The sequence below is a fragment of the Hemicordylus capensis genome, chromosome 3 (genome assembly GCF_027244095.1).
Source record: "Hemicordylus capensis ecotype Gifberg chromosome 3, rHemCap1.1.pri, whole genome shotgun sequence".
Classification (NCBI taxonomy): domain Eukaryota; kingdom Metazoa; phylum Chordata; class Lepidosauria; order Squamata; family Cordylidae; genus Hemicordylus; species Hemicordylus capensis.
In genome coordinates, this window is record NC_069659.1 from 36,891,478 (window position 1) to 36,913,945 (window position 22,468).

At 45.8% G+C, this 22,468-nt stretch overlaps 1 protein-coding gene across 12 annotated transcripts in view; it reads right to left on the reverse strand.

Annotated features, from left to right (window-relative positions):
• ATP8A2 (ATPase phospholipid transporting 8A2) overlaps positions 1–22,468 on the reverse strand; it is a 595,211-nt gene that overhangs the window by 24,993 nt on the left and 547,750 nt on the right. For 11 of the 12 annotated variants that reach the window (XM_053308077.1, XM_053308074.1, XM_053308083.1 and 8 more), the window contains one exon: positions 13,210–13,314. The exons of the other annotated variant lie outside the window; for it this stretch is intronic. In XM_053308077.1, coding sequence (XP_053164052.1) covers positions 13,210–13,314 — 105 coding nt within the window. The remainder of the gene's footprint in view (positions 1–13,209; positions 13,315–22,468) is intronic. 12 annotated transcript variants of the gene reach the window in all.

The following is a 22,468-nucleotide window of genomic DNA, read 5'->3' on the forward strand; positions in this document are numbered from 1 at the left end:
TCTGGAGAGTCATCTATTTCTGGATTCTACTACTTCTGTCTGTAAGACTATTGCAAGGGTTTACCTTTCTAACTTAATGAATAGCACTTTGTGTTATTTTAGGAGTAATCCTCACCATCATCATCACATATTTTCTTTTAAAAATGCATTTACGTGCTTTGAGCTGAAAGGAAAACACTTCAGAATACAGCTGCCTCCTAACTCTCTGGTCATGTACAAGAAATCCATACAGCACATCTAATCCATACAGCACGTCCCCCTAGCCATCTGTAGAACTGAGAGGGATCATTGTAAACCCAACATTGGCGAAGCTGTGTGGCAGATACTGGCCCACATGCGGCACAAGGCAACTCTGGTGTTCCTGATTAGCCAGCGCTGCTGCGAATGTTGTTGCAGGCAGTCCCAGCAATGTTGCGCAAGAGGGCAGTTGCGCAATGACCTAAAACAGCACGGCCATGTTTGCACAGCGTTACTTATGCTGGAGGTAAATCTTGCCTCACCAACCTTTTGGACTTCTTTGAGAGTGTCAATGAGTGTGTGGATCAAAGTGATCCAGTTGACATAGTCTACCTGGACTTCCAAAAAGCTTTTGACAAAGTTCCTTATCAAAGACTCCTGAGGAAACTTAGTGGTTATGGGATAAGGGGACAAGCACATGTGTGGATTGCTAACTGGTTGAAAGGCAGGAAACAGAGGGTAGGTATAAATGGAGAGTTTTCACAATGGAGGGAAGTAAGAAGTGGGGTCCCCCAGGGATCTGTTATGGGACCGGTACTTTTTAATTTATTCATAAATGATCTAGAAGCAGGGGTAAGCAGCGATGTGGCCAAATTTGCAGATGATACCAAACTCTTCCGGGTAGTGAAATCCAAAACGGATTATGAGCAGCTCCAAAAGGATCTCTCCAAACTGGGTGAATGGGCGACAAAATGGCAAATGCGGTTCAGTGTTAGCAAGTGTAAAGTGATGCACATTGGGATGAAAACCCCCAACTTCAAGTATATGCTGATGGGATCCGAGCTGTCGATGACGGACCAGGAGAGGGATCTTGGGGTCATGGTGGACAGCTCGTTGAAAGTGTCGACTCAATGTGCGGCAGCTGTGAAAAAGGCCTATTCCATGCTAGGGATCATTAGGAAGGGGATTGAAAATAAAATGGCTAACATTATAATGCCCTTATACAAAACTATGGTGCGACCACACTTGGAGTACTGCGTACAATTCTGGTCACCACATCTTAAAAAGGACATTGTTGTACTGGAGAAGGTACAGAAGAGGGCAACCAAGATGATCAGGGGCCTAGAGCACCTTTCTTATGAGGCAAGACTACCACACCTGGGGCTTTTTAGTTTAGAAAAAATATGACTGCGGGGAGACATGATAGAGGTCTATAAAATCATGCATGGTGTGGAGAAAGTGGAGAGAGATAAATTCTTTTCCCTCTCACATAACACTAGAACCAGGGGTCACTCCATGAAATTGATTGCCAGGAGGTCTAGGACCAACAAACGGAAGTACTTTTTCACACAATGCGTGATCCACTTGTGGAACTCTCTGCCACAGGATGTGGTGACAGCCAACAACCTGGATGGCTTTAAGAGGGGTTTCAATGACTTCATGGAGGAGAGGTCTATCAATGGCTACTAGTCAGAGGGCTGTGGGCCACCTCCAGCCTCAAAGGCAGGATGCCTCTGAGTACCAGTTGCAGGGGAGTAATGGCAGGAGAGAGGGCACGCCCTCAACTCCTGTCTGTGGCTTCCAGCGGCATCTGGTGGGCCACTGTGCGAAAGGATGCTGGACTAGATGGGCCTTGGGCCTGATCCAGCAGGGCTGTTCTTATGTTCTTAAACCCTTCTGCTCCTGAGGAGGTGCAGTGAGGCACCTTCCACCCCTACTGTTCTTTCACCCCACCACTTAATCCTTCCTCCCACTAAACGTCTATATTTGATTTAGTCAGGGGCATAGAAAGCTTTAGGTGGGCCCTGGGACAAAACGTGAATATGGGTCCATCTCCAGTGTTTCCTCTGACCAGGTTTCCCAGATGTTGTTGACTACAATTCCCAGAATCCCCAGCCAAAGGCCACTGCAGCTGGGGATGCTGAGAGTTGTAGTGAACAATATCTGGGTATCCCTGTTAGAAGGAACAGTGCCGCTCTCTCCCGCCTTCTTCTTTAGAGAGGCACAAGGTGAAGGGCAAAGAGCAAGCTGTCACCCCGCTGGCTGTCCCCACCCCCTTATTCAATTATAGCTACACTCCTGGATTTAGCCCCATCGCTCTACTTTCCTCCACATTCCTTTTTCTCAGTTTACCTTTTGAAAATGCAGGAGCAGTAGAAAGAGAAGAAGCAGAGGCAATGGTGCCTGGCTGCTGCCAGGTAAAAGGGATGCTGGGATGGACAGAGGCGTAACTAGGGAAAACGGCGCCCGGGGCAAGCATTGAAATGGCGCCCCCCCCGTGCCCCCAGCATACTACATTATACTTAGGTTTTTCCTCACAAGTGCCCGCCGCCGCTGCCAAGCCAGGCCACTGACTGGCTGCCAGGCGCCAGCAAAGCAATGGGGGGGGGGCGTGGGCGGCACGGAAGGGACCGCTCGTGGGGGAGGGGGCGCCGACATGCTCCCTTGACTGCTGCAGCGCTGCTGCACTGAGCAGGAAACATTTGTATTAACAAAATTTTTTAAAAAAATTAAAAAAAATTTGTCATGGCGGCGCCCCCCATGTGACCAAAAAAGATGGCGCCCGGGGCACGTGCCCCCCCTGCCCCCCTATAGTTATGCCTCTGGGGATGGATGCATCAGACTGGCAGGGGGCCAGGGGTGGTGAGCCAGCCCAGCAGTTCTGAGGCTTCCCTGCCAATCTGCCACCTCTGACAATCCACCGCCTGAGGTTGCTGCCTCACCAGTGCCTTATCAGTGGGCAGGCCCTGAAGGTACCTTGGATTCATTCCTGGAATACACATATAGCAGAATGCGATGGTAGAAGGGACTGTTGAAAACTCCTTGCAAATAGGAAATCGGCACAATAAGCAAAGGCCGAAGTTAGAAGCTTTCCCCTGGATGCGCTGGTTTTCTATCTGACCACTTTTAAATGGTGCCCCATATATCTCCCACCCGCAGGAGTGTAGCTATAATTGGGTGAAAGTGTTCAAAGAACACAAACCACCCAGTCCCCTTGAGAAGAGGGGCCACTAAGGGCCCCTCACCTGTTCTTCCCTGCTCATCTGCCTGCTTCCTCCACACTGGATTACCTGCCATTTCTCCGGGTGCAACACTACATCGACATTCGTTGCACAGGGTCTGGTTTGTTAATCTGCACCAGTTGCATCATGGTATAAGGATATCATGGCTTGTCACCAGGCTGTGATGTCATTAAACTGTATTGCAGCCAGTGCAGGATAGCGAGCCAGACCTCAGGGCAATGAATGGCAAATTAGTGTGAAGCCACAGAGGTGTGCAGTAATCTGGGAGGAGGGGGTATTATTATTATTATTATTATTATTATTATTATTATTATTATTATTTCAATCTCTATACAGCCCTTCCAAAAATGGCTCAGGGCGGTTTACACAGAGAAATAATAAATAAATAAGATGGATGGTGTTAGTGGGAGGCAGGCAGGTGAGAGGGAGGTGAGGCTGTCATGGTTGCAATGGCTGTGATGGTGGTTACCCAGCCAAACAATTGAACATGGGCCATCACCAACATCAATATCACCAACATCAACATCAATTGTTGGCCATCAGTCCAAACAACTGAACACGGGCCATCACCAACATCAATACGCCCTTGCCCACCAGTGGGCACCAGCCATTCTACTGCTTCATACCCTGGCGTGGAGCCTGACTGCCAGTGACCCATGTGAGGCAGTGGCGGCAGCCCCACTCATCCCGCCCCTGCGTCTGACGTCAGATGTTGGCTAGCCACGCCCCGTGCCTGATGTCAGACGTGGGGGGCGTGGTCTGGCTTCCGAATGGAGCCCCGAGGCTCCGTTTGGGAGTGGGTGTCAGGCCAGCACTGCATTCGCAGCACTAGCCATTTAACTCCCCAAGGGGCCATGCAGCCCCTTCAGGAGCTAGTCTGGGGCTGGGTAGCGCAGCCCAGCCAGGAGCTCAGGGAAGGCAAGAGACGAGCCACTCCTGGCGGTGCAGTGAATGCAGTGCCGGCCATTTAACTCTCGAAGGGGCCGCGTGGCTCATTCGGGAGTTAGATTTGGGCTGGCACTGCCTTAAAGGCAGGGAAGAGCCACTCCTGGCCATGCCGTGAACGCAGCAATCATTTAACTCCTGAACGGGGGCCATGCGGCCCCCGCTCAGGAGCTAAACCAGCACCCCTGCATCTGATGTCAGACATGGGGGGGCGTGTCGGGGCTGTGAGGCGCGGCCCCTGATTGGGCACGGCCCGGGTTCTTTGAACCTGTTGGCCCAATGGTGGCTCCGCCCCTGTTCATACCATTCTGCAACCTCATTTGGCCGCATGTGTAGGCCCAGCCTTAGATGCATCTTAAACTCTTTTCTTTTGGGTCCATGGGGGACTCTGAAAAAGCAAGTGCTCTGGCACTTAGGTCAGTAAGCTGGAGTCAGGATGTGTGTGGGTGTGGGATAGAGGAGCACTGCACGGGTCTTTCAGTGACCAGATAGGCATCTGTATTCATGCACCAAGCAAAACTGAAGAGAAGATAAATAAGATTGCTTGCAAGGCTGGTCACGCAGCTCCTTTTACCAAAGCAACAAAGTAACTTAGATGCAATGAGAAGCACTTAGATGAAAAAGAATCCCCGCCACAACAACGTGGTTTCTTGTTGATCAGAGACAGGGTGGAGGAGACTGTGAGATCTCTGGTTTTAAACCGTGAAGGAAGATCAGGTTTGATTAAAATAAGACAGCTAGTGAAAATGCCAGAACCTTCTGAATGTGAACTTAAACAAAGTTTGTTATGAGAGGCAAACAAACCTTGGAGCAGTTTCATGTGTGTCCTTTGCGGATTATTTTTGAGCGGTGTTTGTTTTACCTCTCAGGAAAATGATCGTAAAAGAGGTATACATGCAAAAGGATTTATTGTGGCTATGTTTTGGGCCAGTTCACAGGAGGCATGAGCATTCGTTTTCGGAATGAACGGAACCAGATATAAACAGGACCCATCTGAACCTGCTCCTATTTGTTCTTTAACAGATGCACCATGGAATGAATGGAACAAATGGCAATGAATGGAGATCAAGTTTTGGAACCTGCATTCATTGTTTTTCATTTAAAAAATAATGATGATGATGAGGTCATTCACACAATCCAAAACTGTGTTCTATCTGGGTTTGGGAGCTGTGTGTGCTCCCAATATTTGGTAGTGCGGAAGCAAGGTAGGAAGAAAACCTGGGTAGAAGTGATTGTGTGGAAGCAAGACAGGAAGAAAAGCTACCCAGGTTTTCTTCCTACCTCGCTTCCATACAAACAAAAATTGGGAGAGCACACAGCTCCCCAACCTGGGTAGAACACAATTTTTGATTGTGTGAATGACCTCATTTTGTCATACTTGTTACAAGTAGCTTTTGAAAGTCTGATGTCAGATTCAGGGGGCATGGTTTAACTTCCAAACGGGGCCCGTTTGGGAGATAAATACATTGCCAGGATCTCTCTACCTTTTCCAGCTGCGCTGCAAATGCAGCGCTGGCCGATTTAGCTCCCAAATGGGGCCCCACGGCTCCATTTGGGAGCTAAACCATGCTCTCCCACATCTGACAGATGCAGCGGGCATGTCTGGGGCATGAGGCATGGCCCCTGAGGGGCAGTGGTCCGGCTTCCTTGAACCCATTCGCTCAATGGTGGCTCCACCCCTGAGCTCAGCTGAGTAGCTGCCTCCTTGTAGCAGCCATTTTAATTAACAATATGCTCTGTGAAACAGTGAGGCTATTCACACGACCACTCAAAATCGGGCTAAGGGAGCCCAGCCCACTTTTGAGCAGTTGTGAGAACCGCTGGGAGCCACGTGGCTCCTGGCGGTTAGCCCACTTAGTCCTCCCCCCAAACGAGGTTAGCAGATTGAGTGCATGGCTAACCCCGTTTTGCCAATTGTGAGTAGTCACGGCGCGGCTCCACTCTGCGGTGACTCACAAGGCAACCCTCCAATCGGGAGGCTACAACAAGCCGCCCGGCCTCAGGAGTCTCCCCAGAATGCCCCGCGCACTCACACTGAGCATCCTGGGACTTCCGGGGACTGGGTGGTCCCCGGTCACCGACACTCCTACCGGCTCCATGACAGAGCTAGTAATGTGTGGGTGGCCGATCTGGCTGCCCAGGGACGGCTCCCTGCTCGTGTGTGTGGGAGAGTGGGCTAAGCCCACTCTCCCCGGAAAACACCTCTAGGCGCTCCACTTTGATTGTGTGAAGCGCCTCGGCGTTTTTCCATAGCAGTGGCCATTTTTTAACACATTGCCCTGCAATACTGCCTTGATACTGTATTTTCCTGAATCCAAGACTAGGGTTTTTTCCAGTAATTTGATGTTAGATATTGGGGGGTCATCTTAAATTCAGAGTGCTGTTCCTTTTGGGTAAGCATAGGTATAACCTGATTTAACCTCTTTTAAAAGGGGGTCATCTTAAATGCAGCGTTGTCTTCTATTCGGGTAAATAGTACAGGTATGCTGTGTAATATGGGTAATTAAAATGGCTGTTACAAGAAAGCAGGTGTGCAGTACTTTATGGAAGTACCTTACAGAAGCTACTTGTAATAAGAAAGAACTCTTTTACTTACTTCTTATTGATATACTGCTTTTCAATGAAAACATTCTCAAAATGGTTTACATAGGAAAACAAAAATGTGACAGTAGGCTTACTGTGGGTTTTCTGTGAGGCTTTACTACGAGTTCGAAGTTACCCTCAAAAATTGATGCAAAAAGTGGATTTTTAAAAAACTCCAGTTATAAATCGGACTACACTCTAACACGGGGTGAAAAACCCAAATTGTGTGTGAATTGCCCCCTGATAGCTCACAGAAACTTGGGGGTAAATTTGGCCAATATGTGAATGCATACCTCCATTCCGGAGGAGATACAAGCTAAAATCCAGGTGTGGAAAAAGTCAATGAAATTTTTTTAAAAAATGTTTTTCCTTGTACACATCTTGTCCCAGGTTTGAGGAAGTGCATGTGAAGACTGGCAAGCATAAGCCTCAGCCATGTGTGCCCTTCCTCCATGCACACCGAACTTTTAATGTGAACTGGGGGTAGGCTCTGTTCATGCAATCCATGATCAATGGAAATGAGATAGATTGTGTAACAGAAGCACACTCATGAAAGCATTTACAGAGAAGGCTGGTTGTTCATGCAGTGGGGTGAGGTGGAAGCCCTAGAATTGCTCCTAAACTCTACAGCTTGTACAACTGATGTGCGGTGTGTGAGCCAGTCCACATATGTCTGGATACTGTGCAGAAAGATCAACCTTCAAACGTGTGTGATGTAGGTCAGTGTGACATCATCACACAACTATGAGAAACAGAAACCAAACTTCTCTTGGGGAAACAACCAGAGCAATCAAGCTGCAAGGCAATTTACACAACTTCTCTGTCATTCCTGCTGCACTCATTTGTAGGCTTTGCAAGTGGCAGTGTTCTGCGTATTCAGACACAGAATCCTCTTCGGGAAGAGCTGGTTGTGGCAGTGCAAACTCAATTAGTTCTACCAGTCTTTCTCTTCTCTTCAATAGGGTCGTAACTAGTTTGTGATTGTCTTCTCCATACTGAGACTGAACAAAAAAGCCTCAGCCCTGCAGCTTGCTACACAGGACCAGAGGAGCAGATCCTGATGACAGACTCAGGGGCGTAGCAAGGTTGGAGTGGGCCCAGAGACAAGATTTTAAAATGGGCCCCCTGTCACTGAAGCTCAGCTCATGAAGTAAAGAAATCGTAAATGAGGCTGAATAGTGGTAACCAGAAGCAGAGTAAAATTTATATATATATATCTCCTATGTGCCACAATAGAACATCATCCTAAATTATTTTTGAAAAGGTTTTGTAAATTGTGGATGATGCAAGTCATTTAATGGTACTAGAGAAAGTCATGCTGTTCTGGTAGCTCCAGGTCTTAACACTCACATCAGTTTTGGAGGATGAATACAACTGAAGGAAGCCCAGGTGGGTGCACGACTGGGGGAGTCAGTCATGTGACTTCCCTCTGGGGGGCCCCTCAAGGCAGTGGGCCCCCAGACAACTGTCTCCCCTTGCCCTATTATAGTTATGCCCCTGGACAGACTGCTTATTTTTCAGAACCACCTGAACAAAGAAAACTCATTGTGGAGGTGCTTGCAAGAATCTTTCCCATAAGCACTATCATTTCTTCAGAAGCAACCAGTAGGATGCCACTGCAGCAGCAGCAGCAACACAACTGCATAACCCAACCTATTCAGAACTCATTAGAAACAAGTCAACTGTGGTCACACACTCCCTTCCTTGGATGTTTCACAGTAAACAGACACAGCATACTTGCCAATGGGGGCTCGCAGCAGGAGTAATTTGGAGAATCAAAAGAAAAAATGCATATTGAAAAACACTAGGTTTTTGTGTGTTTTTTAAAACCCTGAATCCAAATAAGACAGATTGCATCATCAGGGAATTCCTAGTGTGTTGCTTTTCCAACCATCTCCCTTCCCAAAAGACAAGCACATGTTTTCAAGCAGGTGTGAAAGAGCTGGGACACAAACAAGGCGATAAAAGACAGACCAGTTCTCAGAAGGCACTCAAGAGGCCTCATCAGAAGCATGACACATCAACTTCAGGCAGGCCGAGACACACCGCCATTATCTAGTTCACAGATGGACCACCCAGAAAACCTGGGTGCAATTAGGAAGGAGGGGGAAAAAACAAATGTGTGCTGGAGGAAGGGAGGGGGGATCCTTGGGGGAATGGGCCAAAGGGCTGGCAAAAACCCCTTATATTGTCTGTATGAAAGCATTCTGAGAATGAAAAGGGGGGCGGGTGGAGAGAAAGAGAACAAGGATCCAGATGACTGAGTTTGGAAAGAGAATGCAGTGAAATAAATGGCTATGAAAACATACAACCTAAGAATGAATCACAACATGGCAGCTAAAGGGACAGAATGCCAAAACAGTAAGTCAATATGACTGGGGAAAGCCGATTGCACACACTGGGACAAGTTAGACACACTGAGTTACACACACACACAGCACCTTCCTGATGACAATTAATGATATTTTAACCTAGCTCTATAAACACAGGCTATGATCCAGCAGAGAACACATGAAACAGCTAGAGCTGAACACACAAAGCCATTTTTAAATAGATGAAATCCCCTGGATCAGGCTGAGTTGGAGATTGAATCTAGCCCTCTGCTTCCTGCTCCTGAACAGCTGACTGGCGGGATTTCAGCTTTTTAAAAAGGTCTCTGAATGCACAATATTGCAGAGCACTGGATCTGAGATGGAAACCACATCAGCAGGATTGCATTCGTGAGCATGGAAATGTATTTCAGGGAGCACCCAATCCTTAGCTGGATTAGGGTGAAAGTGTTTAGTATAGAATGAATGCAGACAAGAGCCCTATCTAGACATTATGTTCAGCTCTGTGTACAGAGTGTACACACATACAGATCTGTACACATGCACAGTTATTCATAGGTTATGCTGAATGCATGTATAGCAGTACACTTCCTATCTGTGTCCTACATTTCAGGAGGCCCAGGTTCACTTTTTAAAATGAATGCATCTCAGTCATTCACAGAAAAAAACATGAACAGAAATCTAAACGCAGGTACAACATAACGAGGGCATTCACACGACCGGGTGGGTGGGTGTTGGAAAGGCTTTGCATCACTCACCTTCCCCCCAGAGACAATTGACAAAATGTTTTTGGGAGCACTGTCTACTCCCCACATGATCCATCTCCGGAGAGACAGGATGATGCATCCCAATCTCTGGGTATCCCACAATGCATCGTGCCCTGAGCATGGTGCATTGGGGTCATTCTCCCAGGGGACGGGTGCTCTAGACACTGTGTCTCCTCGAGCTAAACGCAGCCCAGGGAGATACATGAGCAGGAAGTCTGGGTTAAGGGAGCATTCAACCTTGACTAGGAGCCGGGCTAAAAAGCTGGGCTAGACGACACTGCCCCGCCAGGATCAGGCCCGATCCCGGCGGTTCTCATGTGCCGCCTAACCCAGGCTGGGCTTCCCTAGCCTGGGTTAGGCTGCACGTGAGAACAGCTTCATCGTCTGAATAGGGTTTAAGTAATCTTGTAATAATAACAACATGTAATCCATGCTGTAGTAAATATGACAAAATGACATTTATTGTACAAATATACCACCCGGGTCAATAGTAAGAAGTTGCACAACCATTAACAAAACCAGAGTTTAGGAGAGGAAAACAGGGGAGAATCCAATCTACTCCTTGAGTTTCAGAGATTATATCATGGTAAACACAGAAGCAATAGGAGATATAGGCAACTAAGCCTACTAATTTTATAAAAATAGGCTATAATTCAAACCAGAAAATCTCTGAATCTTTTAGCTTTATCATTCATAGTGCCAAGATTGCTCCATGGCTAATGGAGGCATGGTGGAACTGAACGTATAGGTTTAAAGACATGTTATAGGTTTACTGTTACACTTGCTTCAGCAGCAGCTAAAATATGGCAATTAGTTTACCTCAGAATATGCATAAAGGATTCAAAGGTTGACCCTGCCCTACTAGAAATAAATATTTCTCTGAAGTTCCATTCCACTCAGGTTGGTAGTTTAGGAGGTTTGTTAAAATCCCATTTAATTATTCTGAAGTTCTTCAGCAGGTCACACAGTGCCATATTGTTGGAAGGACACAAGTGTTAGTATAAAACCTTTTTGAACTTGTGATGCTCTTCAGTTTGCTGAAGCACAATTGCATTCTAAAAAGGGCTAAATGAAACCGTCTGAACAAGAAAAGCCTCACTAGAATTCTCTTTAGTGCCTTTCACATCAGACAAAAGTCCCCGCACAGCTAGCAGATACACTGCTACACAATGAAGAATTTAATAATAGCAGCACTGTGTTCCATATGGTCTTGCCACAATGGAGAAGCACAAGTTACCATCCAAAGATGCCTGCCAATGAGAATTCAGTTAATTACAACTTAAAGCTGAAGCAGCCGCAAGGTGAAATGAGGATACTGTTCGCTGTCTGAGCGTTTCCTTCATAGTGGGGGTAATTGTCACTCTATCCAGAAAAAACTACCAAGCAGTCAAATACTGTGTTTGTGACCATTTCTAGCCCAGCAGGATCGTGAATGGCTGAAACTAATGGGGAAAATAGCTGACTTTCGTAATACGCAGCACTGGACTGGATGCAGAGAAGTGCCCGACTAATTCTTTGCACCCTAGGGAGCTTTGGGCTTGTGTTTATCAAACAGCAATCCACCCCATGGCAAATCTCTTTTGGAACTAAGAAAAATGTGAAAAGCATCAGATAATACATATTCATTTTGAATAGCTGTAACCCACTGACTAACCAGTTCTCAAGGCCGGTTTACTATTGGTGGCTTCACATGTAACAAGGTCAAATAACTACATGACAGACACTGGTTGCCACTGGGTGTGTGTTCCCGCTAATGCTGCCATTTTCATGATATCTGAAGCCACCAATGGGGCGGTTCACAGCCCCCTACATGCAACAAAGACAGGGATGTCCCTGCCTAGACATCATTAAAGGATGTGTAGACTAATTTTTGGCATATATGCTTTAATTGCATGTGAGGGGTGATCATCGGAATCACCCTTCTAAATATGCTGAAAACCCTTTTTAATTAGGGTTCAGCCGCACGTGTAGAGGGGTCATTCTGATTATTCCAATGATCAACTTCTGCTGACAGCAACTGGTGACTCTCCTGTATTCACTTGCCATATTACAAGGTCATTCATACAGCCAAAAACTGTGTTCTACCTGGGTTTGAGAGTTGTGTGTGCTCCCAATTTCCGGTTGTGTGGAAGCAAGGTAAGAGGGAAACAGAGAAGTGATTGTGTGGAAGCAAAGTAGGAGGAAAAGCTACCCAGGTTTTTCTGTACCTTGCTTCCCCCAATCACTTCTACCCAGGTTTTCCTCCTACCTTGCTTCCAAACAACTGAAAATTGAGAGCATATACAGCTCCCAAACCTGGGTAGAACACAGTTTTTGATTGTGTGAATGACCTCTTCATGTACAGCCCACCCTACACACATATATGCATACTCAAATTATATGCAAATAACAAAGCCAAACAACATCATATTATTCAGATTCAGCAGGTACTTTGAATAAAAACAGTAGATTTTGATATGGCATGTGGGTTGTCCATCTTTACAAACACATACACACACACACAACAACAACAACAACAATAACAACCAACACTATTTGAATCAGATTAAGCAGACAGCTTAAATACAAACAGCAGATTTTGATATGGCATGGGGTTTGCCCATCATTTAAACACATCATTTAAACAGAAAAAGTAAAATGTCTTACTGGACATGCCCTGCCCTTGGCCATGCCTAAGTAGATCTTTGGATCCCAGACACTGTGGATAAGTGATTTGATACTGCTTAGCATTTACCTAAGGTGATCTGACCATGAATTGTTGTGCCAAACGCTATTACTGATGTTGGATACAACCCACTGAGAATTATCTAGCCTGAACTTCAGGCAAATTAATACACACCTTTTGCACAACTCTAATTTGTTTCAATTGGGTAAGAAGAATTAGAAGAAGTCTAAATTAAATGGACAAAATTCTGTTAATGGGCGGAATTTGTTAAATGTGCAAAATTCTGGATATCCCACTGCTGTCTGTTGTAAAACCCTACTTAAATATTGTTTTGACACCTTTTGTGTTCAGCAGTACAATCAATCCACGAGACTAGGGAAGCCAACATAAATAATGGTAATAACAAGAACAACAAAAACACCAACAACTGAATTAAATGTCTAGGTTAGACCCATAGCTCAACAAACACATTACATGCTGCCATGCGAGAAGCTCTGTCTGGAGGCTTTGATTTGGCCTCAATGTACTGGCAAAGGCTGGATGGAGCAGTGAAAGATGGATGCTTTTTTGAAATAAAACCGATGAATGGATTAAAATGGCTACAGAGTCTGGAAGACCCCATCAGTTTGCAAAGCATGGACAAAAATAATAATGATGGGAGACGAAGGAAAAAAAAAATCCATTGGCCATGCTTCCAGCTAAGATGGAAGTGCCCCCACCTCTTTCCATTACTATCACGCAGCATAGATTTCCCCAGTTCTTTGGATTTAGTTTCCAACGCTTGAACCTGCTCCAGCAAAGTTTTATGGTAGGTATGCTTGGCCCTGTATAGCAGGAGAAAGACAGAAAACAAAGAAACCAACACATCAGCTTTCATTGACTGTTTTGTTAAAAAAAAAATAAAAAATCCCTCAGAGCCAGGCAGAGAAAGAAATCACTTTGGCAGGGCTATTCCAAGACATTTTGGCTGCACCAAGATCTTCTGCAATCTGTTGGACACAAACCATAGATTGCATGTTGCTTCCTTAATGACACTAAACATATTAAGACACCTACACGAGTGCTTGGATTGCATGTGAATTTGGGCTGGTTCTGACCACTGGAAGATGTGAGGAATGAAAAAAAAAGCAAGATTATATTCAGATAAGTAACACTTGAGTTGAACTCGGCATTGTTTGGCATAGAGATGATATTGCAGTTTGCTTTAGGAGAATATGCTGTCTGGTGTTGTTTTTTTTTTTTTTTTAAATGCACCATAGCAGTAAATGGCACTTTGGTGGGTGGGGGATAAATTTGGGTGATGATTTCTGGCAGTAGAGCAGCGTGGGTGGAAGGCCTGAGCCTTGACAGTTCCAGCCTGGATTGGGATCCTACCTCCCTACAGCTGCTATTTCCAAAACACAACAACACCAAAAACCCTAGCATGGAAGACACAATTATGTGTTCAATGTATTGTCTGGTTTGATCTTAACAGCTGCCAGAAGGGTGGTATCGTAGTGTCCATCGTAGAGCCATGGGAATGCTCGTCCAGTCAAAAATGAAGCAATTCATTGAATATTCATAGATGCAGAACATGATTCCATTCTATCCTTTGAACAGTGCACTCCAAAGTATTGTAAAATCTGATGAAACTCTTTGATAAGTATGGCCGCTCAAATCTTCTGGTTTTCAGGGCTTTTCCCTCCTTAAATCATAGCCTTGTGGTCATTTCCTCTCGCTTCTTAACGTACCACTTGCAACGGGAGGAAAAGAGAGAGAGAAAGAAGAAAAGGGGTGTCTGTACACAGAATCAATTGTTTCTGTGTATAGGGAGTACAACGTTTTGAATTACATATACAAAGGCACGTGAAACCATTTGGACTTTCCGAGCCACTGTTAGCGCTTATAATAGGACCCACTAATTTCAAGAATTAAATCATTGTTCTTTCCAAATATTAGCTGCAAAGCAAATATTTAGCTAGGCTTGCTTTTGATAAAAGTTGGCCACTACCAACAACTATCACTGATTAGAATGGGAGCAGTGGGCAGACCCTAAGTTGGTTCACCCATGCAAGTCTATCACTTGAAGACTGCAACATGAAGTCATTACTTGCATGTATGAATGGGCCATCAGGAGTCCAACACCACAATAGAAATTTCAAATGACTTTGAAGATAAAGCTTTTCAATGAGCCAGTTCACATATTCAGTTGCTAGCAGGGGTGTCGCAAGGTTGGAGTGGGCCCAGAGACAAGATTTTTAAATCCCCCCCAACACTGAAGCTCAGCTCATGAGTAAAGACATCTTAAATGAGGCTGAATAGTGGTAACAAAAAGCATAATAAAAATTTTATAGGTTCTATCTATCTATCTATCTATCTATCTATCTATCTATCTATCTATCTATCCTATGTGCCACAATAGAACATCATCCTAAATCATTTTTGAAAAGGTTTTGTAAATCGTGGACGATGCAAGTCATTTAATTATACTAGAGAAAGACATGCTCTTCTGGTAGCTCCAGGTCTTAACGCTCACATCAATTTCAGAGGATGAATACAACTGAAGGAAGCCTGGGCGGGTGTGCGGCTGAGGGAGTCAGTCATGTCACTTGCCTCTGGGGGGCCACCCAAGGCAGTGGGCCCCCAGACAACTGTCTCCCCTTGCCCTATAATAGTTACGCCCCTGGTTGCTAGTAATAAGGTGTACTGTAGTAGCAGCTCCTGAACATCTATCTGCAGGATGCTGCTTATTCAAACCAGATAGGTATGTGTGTGGGGCGGGGAGGAGGCAGATTTGCATGAGGGAATTAGACTCTCCTCTCTCCATGGCTTCAATCCTCATTGCCCCCTCATGCCTTTTAGAAAAGGAAATACATTGTAAGATCCAAGACCTCTCATGGCGCTCTCTCTCTCTCTCTCTCTCCCCCCAGCTTTGGAGAGAGCCTTCATTTGGAGCCTTCATTGGCTTTGGAGCCTTCATTGACTTGAACGGTACAGGCCCTAGTGCATCATACATAGGGCCAAGGAATTAATGTGGTGGTTGAAGTTATGCTGTTTGCTGCATAAGGAAATCACAGATAATCCTGATGCTGGATACTATGAACCTCTGCATCAGCACAATGGCTCCAAAGTATATGTTGCTTATTATTCTCTGTTTGCAACTCTAAAGTTGGTGTGATCTTGAAAATACAAATAGGCTTGTGGGACTTGATGACACAGATATCATCTTGCAAGAAATGAGAATAGCAGCAGAGTCATTTTCAACAATGACCTTTTTTTAGGAATATGAAATTACCTAGAACTGCACAAAAATTTAATTAGATTCAAGTTACTGAAATGACTTAGGCTAATGATTAAACTTGGCTTCACTTTTAAGAACTGAAACTTTAGAAAGTCTCCCTGCCCCCCAATAGATAAAACCCGCTTTAAATTGTGGGCTATTAACTCTTCATAATCTTTCCTATTCACTTTGCTTTTACATTTATCTTAATTTGACTAAATACTTTAAAAACATTGACCTTGAACTTTTCTTCTGCTTTAAAAAAGACAATCTTTATTGCTGTAGACTTTGAAATTTAAAGTCTGCAACTTTAAAAATCCTGTGAAACTCAATCATATGCATGTATACTCAGAAGTAAGCCCCACAGACTGATGGATTTTCTCCTGTGCACAGGATTACAGAATCAGACTGTTAGAATGTTCTCTTCCTCAAAAGAGAAGTCTGGTCTCTACCTTCTCTCCACTGTTTCTTCCTGTTCTCTTTCCATACTGACCTTCCATGTCCAACCTTTAATAGCCACAAATCCAGACCAGGTCCCAATCCCATTACAGGGCTGGTCCTACCATTAGGTAGAGTGAGGTGGCCCACATCTGGTGGCAGAATTTGGGGTATCATTAAAGGGCAGAAAATTATCAATTATTTAGCTTATTATTATATTTTAACCACAATGAGGACACCATTTAGATGGTTCTTCTGCCTCAGGCAAAACATAACATACACAACATACATCTGAAACTGCCTTCTACTGAGTTGGACCACAGAGTTCATCTAGCTCAGTACTACCTACTCTTATTGGCAGCAGTTTTTCAAGGTCTTTTCCAGGTCTACCACCTGCAATCCCTTAATTGGAGGTGCTGGGGACTGAACCTGGGGTCCCCTTCAAGCAAAGCAAGTGCTGTACTACTGAAGAGGAGTATACTATAAGTGCTCTAGTGTATGTGCCAAAACATCTTGGACCATCTCTGTCCCATGGCTTGACAATATGTCCCTGACATATAAACCTTCAGGGACATATTTTGGGAGGACATCAAGGGCAGCAGAGGGAAAGGGGACCAGCAAAAATGGCCCTTTCCCCTTGCACATAGGAAACATTCTTACTGCATGTGACTTTAGTCAATGAGCCAGCATTTCCTGGACATAGACAAACATTTCATAGAGAAACATTTGGGATTTCCCCATTGATTCATCCCACTGGATAAATGCATGCAATTAACACAATAGATTTTCTGCACTTGCACAACAATGCAATTTCCTGCACTGCAATCAGTGCTAGCGATATGACTGTAGGCTTGGCTGAAATCATTATTATAGATCTACTTGCTGTGTGTGGTACCAGAGCAGCTTGCACATGGCATCCAAGAAGATTACAGAACCCAGTTTATCCCATGCCTGTGCGCAAAGGCCTGTTGCATCAGCTTGCAGTTTTTATTTTAATTATTTATTTCACATATTTAGCACATGGAAACTGCCTGCCCTGGTTTTTGTGCAGTGCTGGCCTGTGGTACATCATGCACCTCGACTTACTACACCTTATTTCCACTATTAACACCACCACTACTACCAATATTTATATACCACTATGATGGTATGACTGTATGCCACCTTAAGTGGTGCAGCAGGGAAATGCTTGACTAACAAGCAGAAGGTTGCCGGTTTGAATCCTCACTAGTACTATATCAGGCAGCAGTGATATAGGAAGATGTTGAAAGGCATCATCTCATACTGTGCGGAAGGAGGCAATGGTGAGCTCCTCCTGTATTCTACCAAAGAAAACCACAGGGCTCTGTGGGCGCCAGGAGTCAAAATAGACTTGTTGGCACAGTTTACTTAAGACTGTATAGATCAGGCCTGCTCAACTTTGGCCCTCCTGCAGATGTTGGCCTACAACTCCCATAATCCCTGGCTATTGGCTACAGTGGCTGGGAATTATGGGAGTTGTAGTCCAAAAACAGCTGGGGGGGCCTAAGTTTAGCAGGCCTGGTATAGATAAATGTTTCTCATAATGCCAGCTCATCACCATTTGCAAGGGGACTGGTGCAGATGGGACACAACAAGAAAACATGAAATGCAATTATAATTTTACAGAAATAAGCAGTTGTGCTGACTGATCATCCTGGCTGACGTTCAGACTAAGTTCCTCAATTGTACTACTCAGGAGTTACTCTAAAGGACGACTTAATTGCAACAGAACTTCCCCTGAGTGATTCAGTCTGGATGTCGGCCACTAATTCTTTCGCTGTGTTCAGGAAGGACAGTAAGGTAGAAGGGTAAGGTAGTTTCAGTAAGGTAGTTTCATTCCTTGGCCACACCTTCTCAGCAGGGTCTTGAATGTGAAGGGCAAGTGGGATTTTGTACCTTCACGCAGCACCAGGAATGTTAACTTTACTCTGACGCTGCGCACGGATGGCTGCATGGAAAGAAAGGCCATACACTTCAGTGCCTGGTGAGCAATGAGGCTGAGAGAAGGCAACTCTTATGGTCTAGAAATGGTGGCTATCCAGCTATTATTGTAGCTCGTGGAGAGGGAGCTTTTTTCGCCCCTCTAACCAGCAGCCCCTCGGAGGGAGGGAGATAATGAAACTGGGGGACCCTCAGGAGTTGAGGGGCCCGGGTGTTTTGAACCCATCGGCTCAATTATAGCTACACCCCTGCCTAGTTAGGAGGTGAGAATAAGCCCTCTGGCCTGCTGTAATTTAAGATCTGAATCAAGGCCATTTGTAACAGGAAGCCTAACTCACCCCCATCTACTCATGTCATTTTGTGAACCTTTAAGAAGAGGTGTGCTGTGTGCAGCCCTTTAAAAATTTGAAAATATGCATTGTGTGGGTTTCTTTTTAAATAAACACAAATATACCGTGAGGCGATTCTCATTATTGCCAAAAAGCGGGCTAAGGGAGCCTAGCCCGCTTTTTGGCAATTGTGTGCGGCAACAGGAGCCGTGCAGCAAACCTCACTAATCCCCCCTCCCCTAAGCCGAGGTTAATGGAGCAAGCGCTCCGTTAACCTCAGCATTTTGCTCATGTGTTGCCATGGCATGTGGTGACAGATGAGTAGACCTCCGACCAGGGCTTGGGGGGTCTCTCCAGGATGCCTCGCACAGGGCAACCAGGAACTTCTGGGGGCCACGTGTCCCCTGATCCTCGCAGCCCCTGCCAACTCGGTGACAGAGCCAGCAGGCGTGTGAGCAGCCGATCTGGCTGCCCAGGGCTACCTGGCGATCTTCTGCAGGCAGAGCGTGCTAAGCCCACTCTCCCCACTAACTCCCTTACGGCGAGTCTCACTGATCGTGAGACTCACCTCAGTATGTTCCAGCACTTGGGACAGAGGTTGGGTTGGAGCACCGTGCAGTGATGCAAGTGCACAGAAGTCTAAATTTTTTAAAGGAAAGGAAAAATAGACTTCAACAAGGGCATAGCTAGGGGAGAGGGGGCTGTGTTCGCCCCTCTCCCCAGCAGCCCCACAGAGTGAAGGAGATAATGAAAATAGGGAGGGGTGGACCTGGGAGGCCGTTGAGTGAACCCATCTGCTCATTTATAGCTACACCCCTGGGGTCACCTCTGACTCCTCCCTAAAACTCTCTGGCAGATTAGCAATGAATAGCTTTGCAGTGGTCTAACAGAAGTGATGAAAAGGTCTCTTGGCATCTCGGACTGCCTCTAAAGCACAGTGCATGGTGAGGTCATACCAAAAGGCTACTTGAAGAGTATGGTCATTTTCTCATTTCATGCTGGGCTTTGGGGCAGCTAGAAACAGCATCTGACATATATTCTGCAAAAATGGAAAGGTCCTGAATTAGAGAGCATAGGGCAAATACACATGAGAAACTTGGATGATCCTACTACAACCTTGCTCTGTTTCCCAAGTGATTAATTATTATAGAATTCCTGGAAGCCATGACAGCCACACCAATCAATAAGAAGCAAGAATATAGTCATCTTATTAGCTATGCAATCTTTCCCCAGCTCCTTAAACAACAACTTTTGCTGGCCCTTGCGGGGTATCACATTCAGGAAGCTAGCATTTAAATGTCAAGCAGTTTCATTCAAACCCTCATGTACATAACTGTTGGTTACAATCATTCAGCAGCTGTGTTCCAAGTCTTCTGGGGCAGCTCAAGGAGGGGTGTCACTTGAAGCCAAGTTGGCCTCTCTGCCTCACTGGCCACACTCCCTGTATCAGCCAGGCCATGATGCTGACTCATCCCCCATCACTGGCCATGCCCCCAGCCTCTAGACTCACCGCTGAAGCGCTACACTGACTGCCACCTCTCTTCTTCCTGCCAGTGTTGAGTGCTGTTCTCCAGGCAGCATCAAGCATTGCCAGCTGGTCTGCCTCTCTTTCCTTCAGCAAACATTTGAGCATTGCCTCCTCCATTTTTGAGACCAGACAAAGCACAGAAGTTCATTGCTAGAGGGGGGAGAGAGTGCATGTGCGAGGAAGACCTGCCATTGCCCCGCTGCCTGCCTCCGGGTGGCATGTGTGTGGTAGCAGGCAGCGAACATCCAAGATTGACAGCGGCAGCCTCTCTGGTTGAGCAAGCTGACTGGCTCTCTCTCTTGAATGCACACATTCTGGAAAAAATGAATGTGTCCATGCGAGAGAGAGAGCTAATCAGCTGGCACAGCCAGAGAAACCTCTGCCACCAATCCTGGATGTCTGTTGGCTGCTACAGCAGGCAGTGACCCACCAGACGGAGGCAGGCAACAGGCACTATAGCAGTCCATTTCCCCAGCATCGAGAGCACTGCTCAAAATAATTTCGTGTGCCACTTTGGGCACCCATGTCATAGGTTGCTGATCCCTGCTATAAGAGATGTAGATCCCAAAACTTCACAGGTGTTTCTAAAGTTGATTTCTGGGTAGGGTGAGCTTCTTGTGGGTGCAAGTTACTTCATGAGTGTCACACTCGGCACAAGTTGCTTCATGAGTGTCACACCCATCCTGTGTCAGCTTCATTGGCTACCGGTCTGCTTCCATGCTTGATTCACGGTGCTGGTCTTGACCTTTAAAACTCTACATGGCTTGGGGCCAGGGTACCTGTCAGACCGCATTCGCCCATATGAATCTGCCAGGGCCCTCCGATCATCATCTCAGGCCCTGAACATGGCCCCACCACTAACAGAGAGGGGACTAGAGGCAGGGCCTTTTTGGTTGGTGGGGACTAGAGACAGGGCCTTTTTAGTTTCAGCTTTGGAACACCCTTCTCGAAGAGCTTCGCCATGTTCCCTCCCTCAGTGTTTTTAAAGAACAATTAAAAATACATCTTTTAAAAGAGGCTTTTAAATGTTTTATCTGCTGCTTATCTCTGGTAGGTTATTTAGTGTTTATAGTTCTCAGTTTTTAGCTTTTTATTAATAACTTTTAATTGGAAACTTTTTAAAAAATGGTAATTTAAAATGTGGTTTTAACTTTTTAAAAATGTGGTTTTAACACAACCAAAAATTGGAGGGATTGAGAGAGCAGAGCCTAGGGGTGGACTGAAAATTCTAAGTGATTAGAGATCCAAAGTATAGACCACTGGGCTGACAATTTATCTAGTTACCCTGTGTGTATGGCTGTGATCCTAAGCATCCTGAATACAATAGGCTCTCCCGACCTATGTTATTTGTTAGGTCACTTTTTGATATTGATATTGATATTCCAATATCACTTAAATATCACTTTTTGATATTTGACATTGATAAAAATGCCCAATGGACTCATCCCACCAGGAGTCGTTGCAACATACAAGACCTTCATTATGTCATAATGGTGGGTAGTTGCTAGTAATATATAATAATCAGCTTTTGCTCTGAAAGGAGTTTGGCTCCCTCCCTCCCTCCAACCTCCTACATCATCACCCTGCACAGTAACAAACAGAGGCAACTCCGCCTTCCCTCCTCCTCCTCCTCCTCCAACTCTATCTATCTATCTATCTATCTATCTATCTATCTATCTATCTATCTATCTATCTATCTATCTATCTATCTCTTATGAACAAATGTTCTCATAGTGGTGTACATAGTGTGTTCTCAAAGTGGTGTACGATCTAAATGGGCTCTGCGGGGCAAGCGGGCTTAGCCTGCTCTCCCCACAGATGAGCAGGGAGCTTGCCCTGGGCGACCGTATTGGCCGCCCATATGATTACTGGTTCCGTCACAAAGCCGGTATGTGTGGCGGGGATTGGGGGCTGCCCAGGATGCATTCTGGGGGGACCTCCCAACACTGGGAGGCTTGCTGAAGCCTCCTGGTTGGGTGTCTCCATGCGAGTCGCTGCAGCATAGAGCCACACTGTGGCAACTCACGATCAGAAGACTGGAGTTAGCAGAGTGCTCGATCCACTAACCTCATTTAAGGGGAGGGGCATTTTGGGCGGTTTGCTGCTGGGAGCCATATGGCCCCCACTGCAGCACATGGCCAGGAGAAACCGGGCTAGGCTCCCTTAGTCCAGTTTTTCCTTTTCATGAGAACAGCCTCAATAAATGAGATGGTTCCCTGTTCCAAAAAGGCTCACAATCTAAAAGAAACACAAGTTGTTCTAGTAAGAACTAATCAGCCTACTTCCCTTTCACTGAGGCAGGTCTCACGATCCGTGAGTCCCGCTTTCTGCCAAAGTGCTGGTTGCTGGCTCCGTGACGGAGCCAGTGGAGGTTGGGGAAAGAGGGGACCGCATGGCCCCCGGAAGCCCCAGTGTGCCTTGTGCAAGTGCGCAGAGCATACTGGGGAGACCCCTGGAGCCAG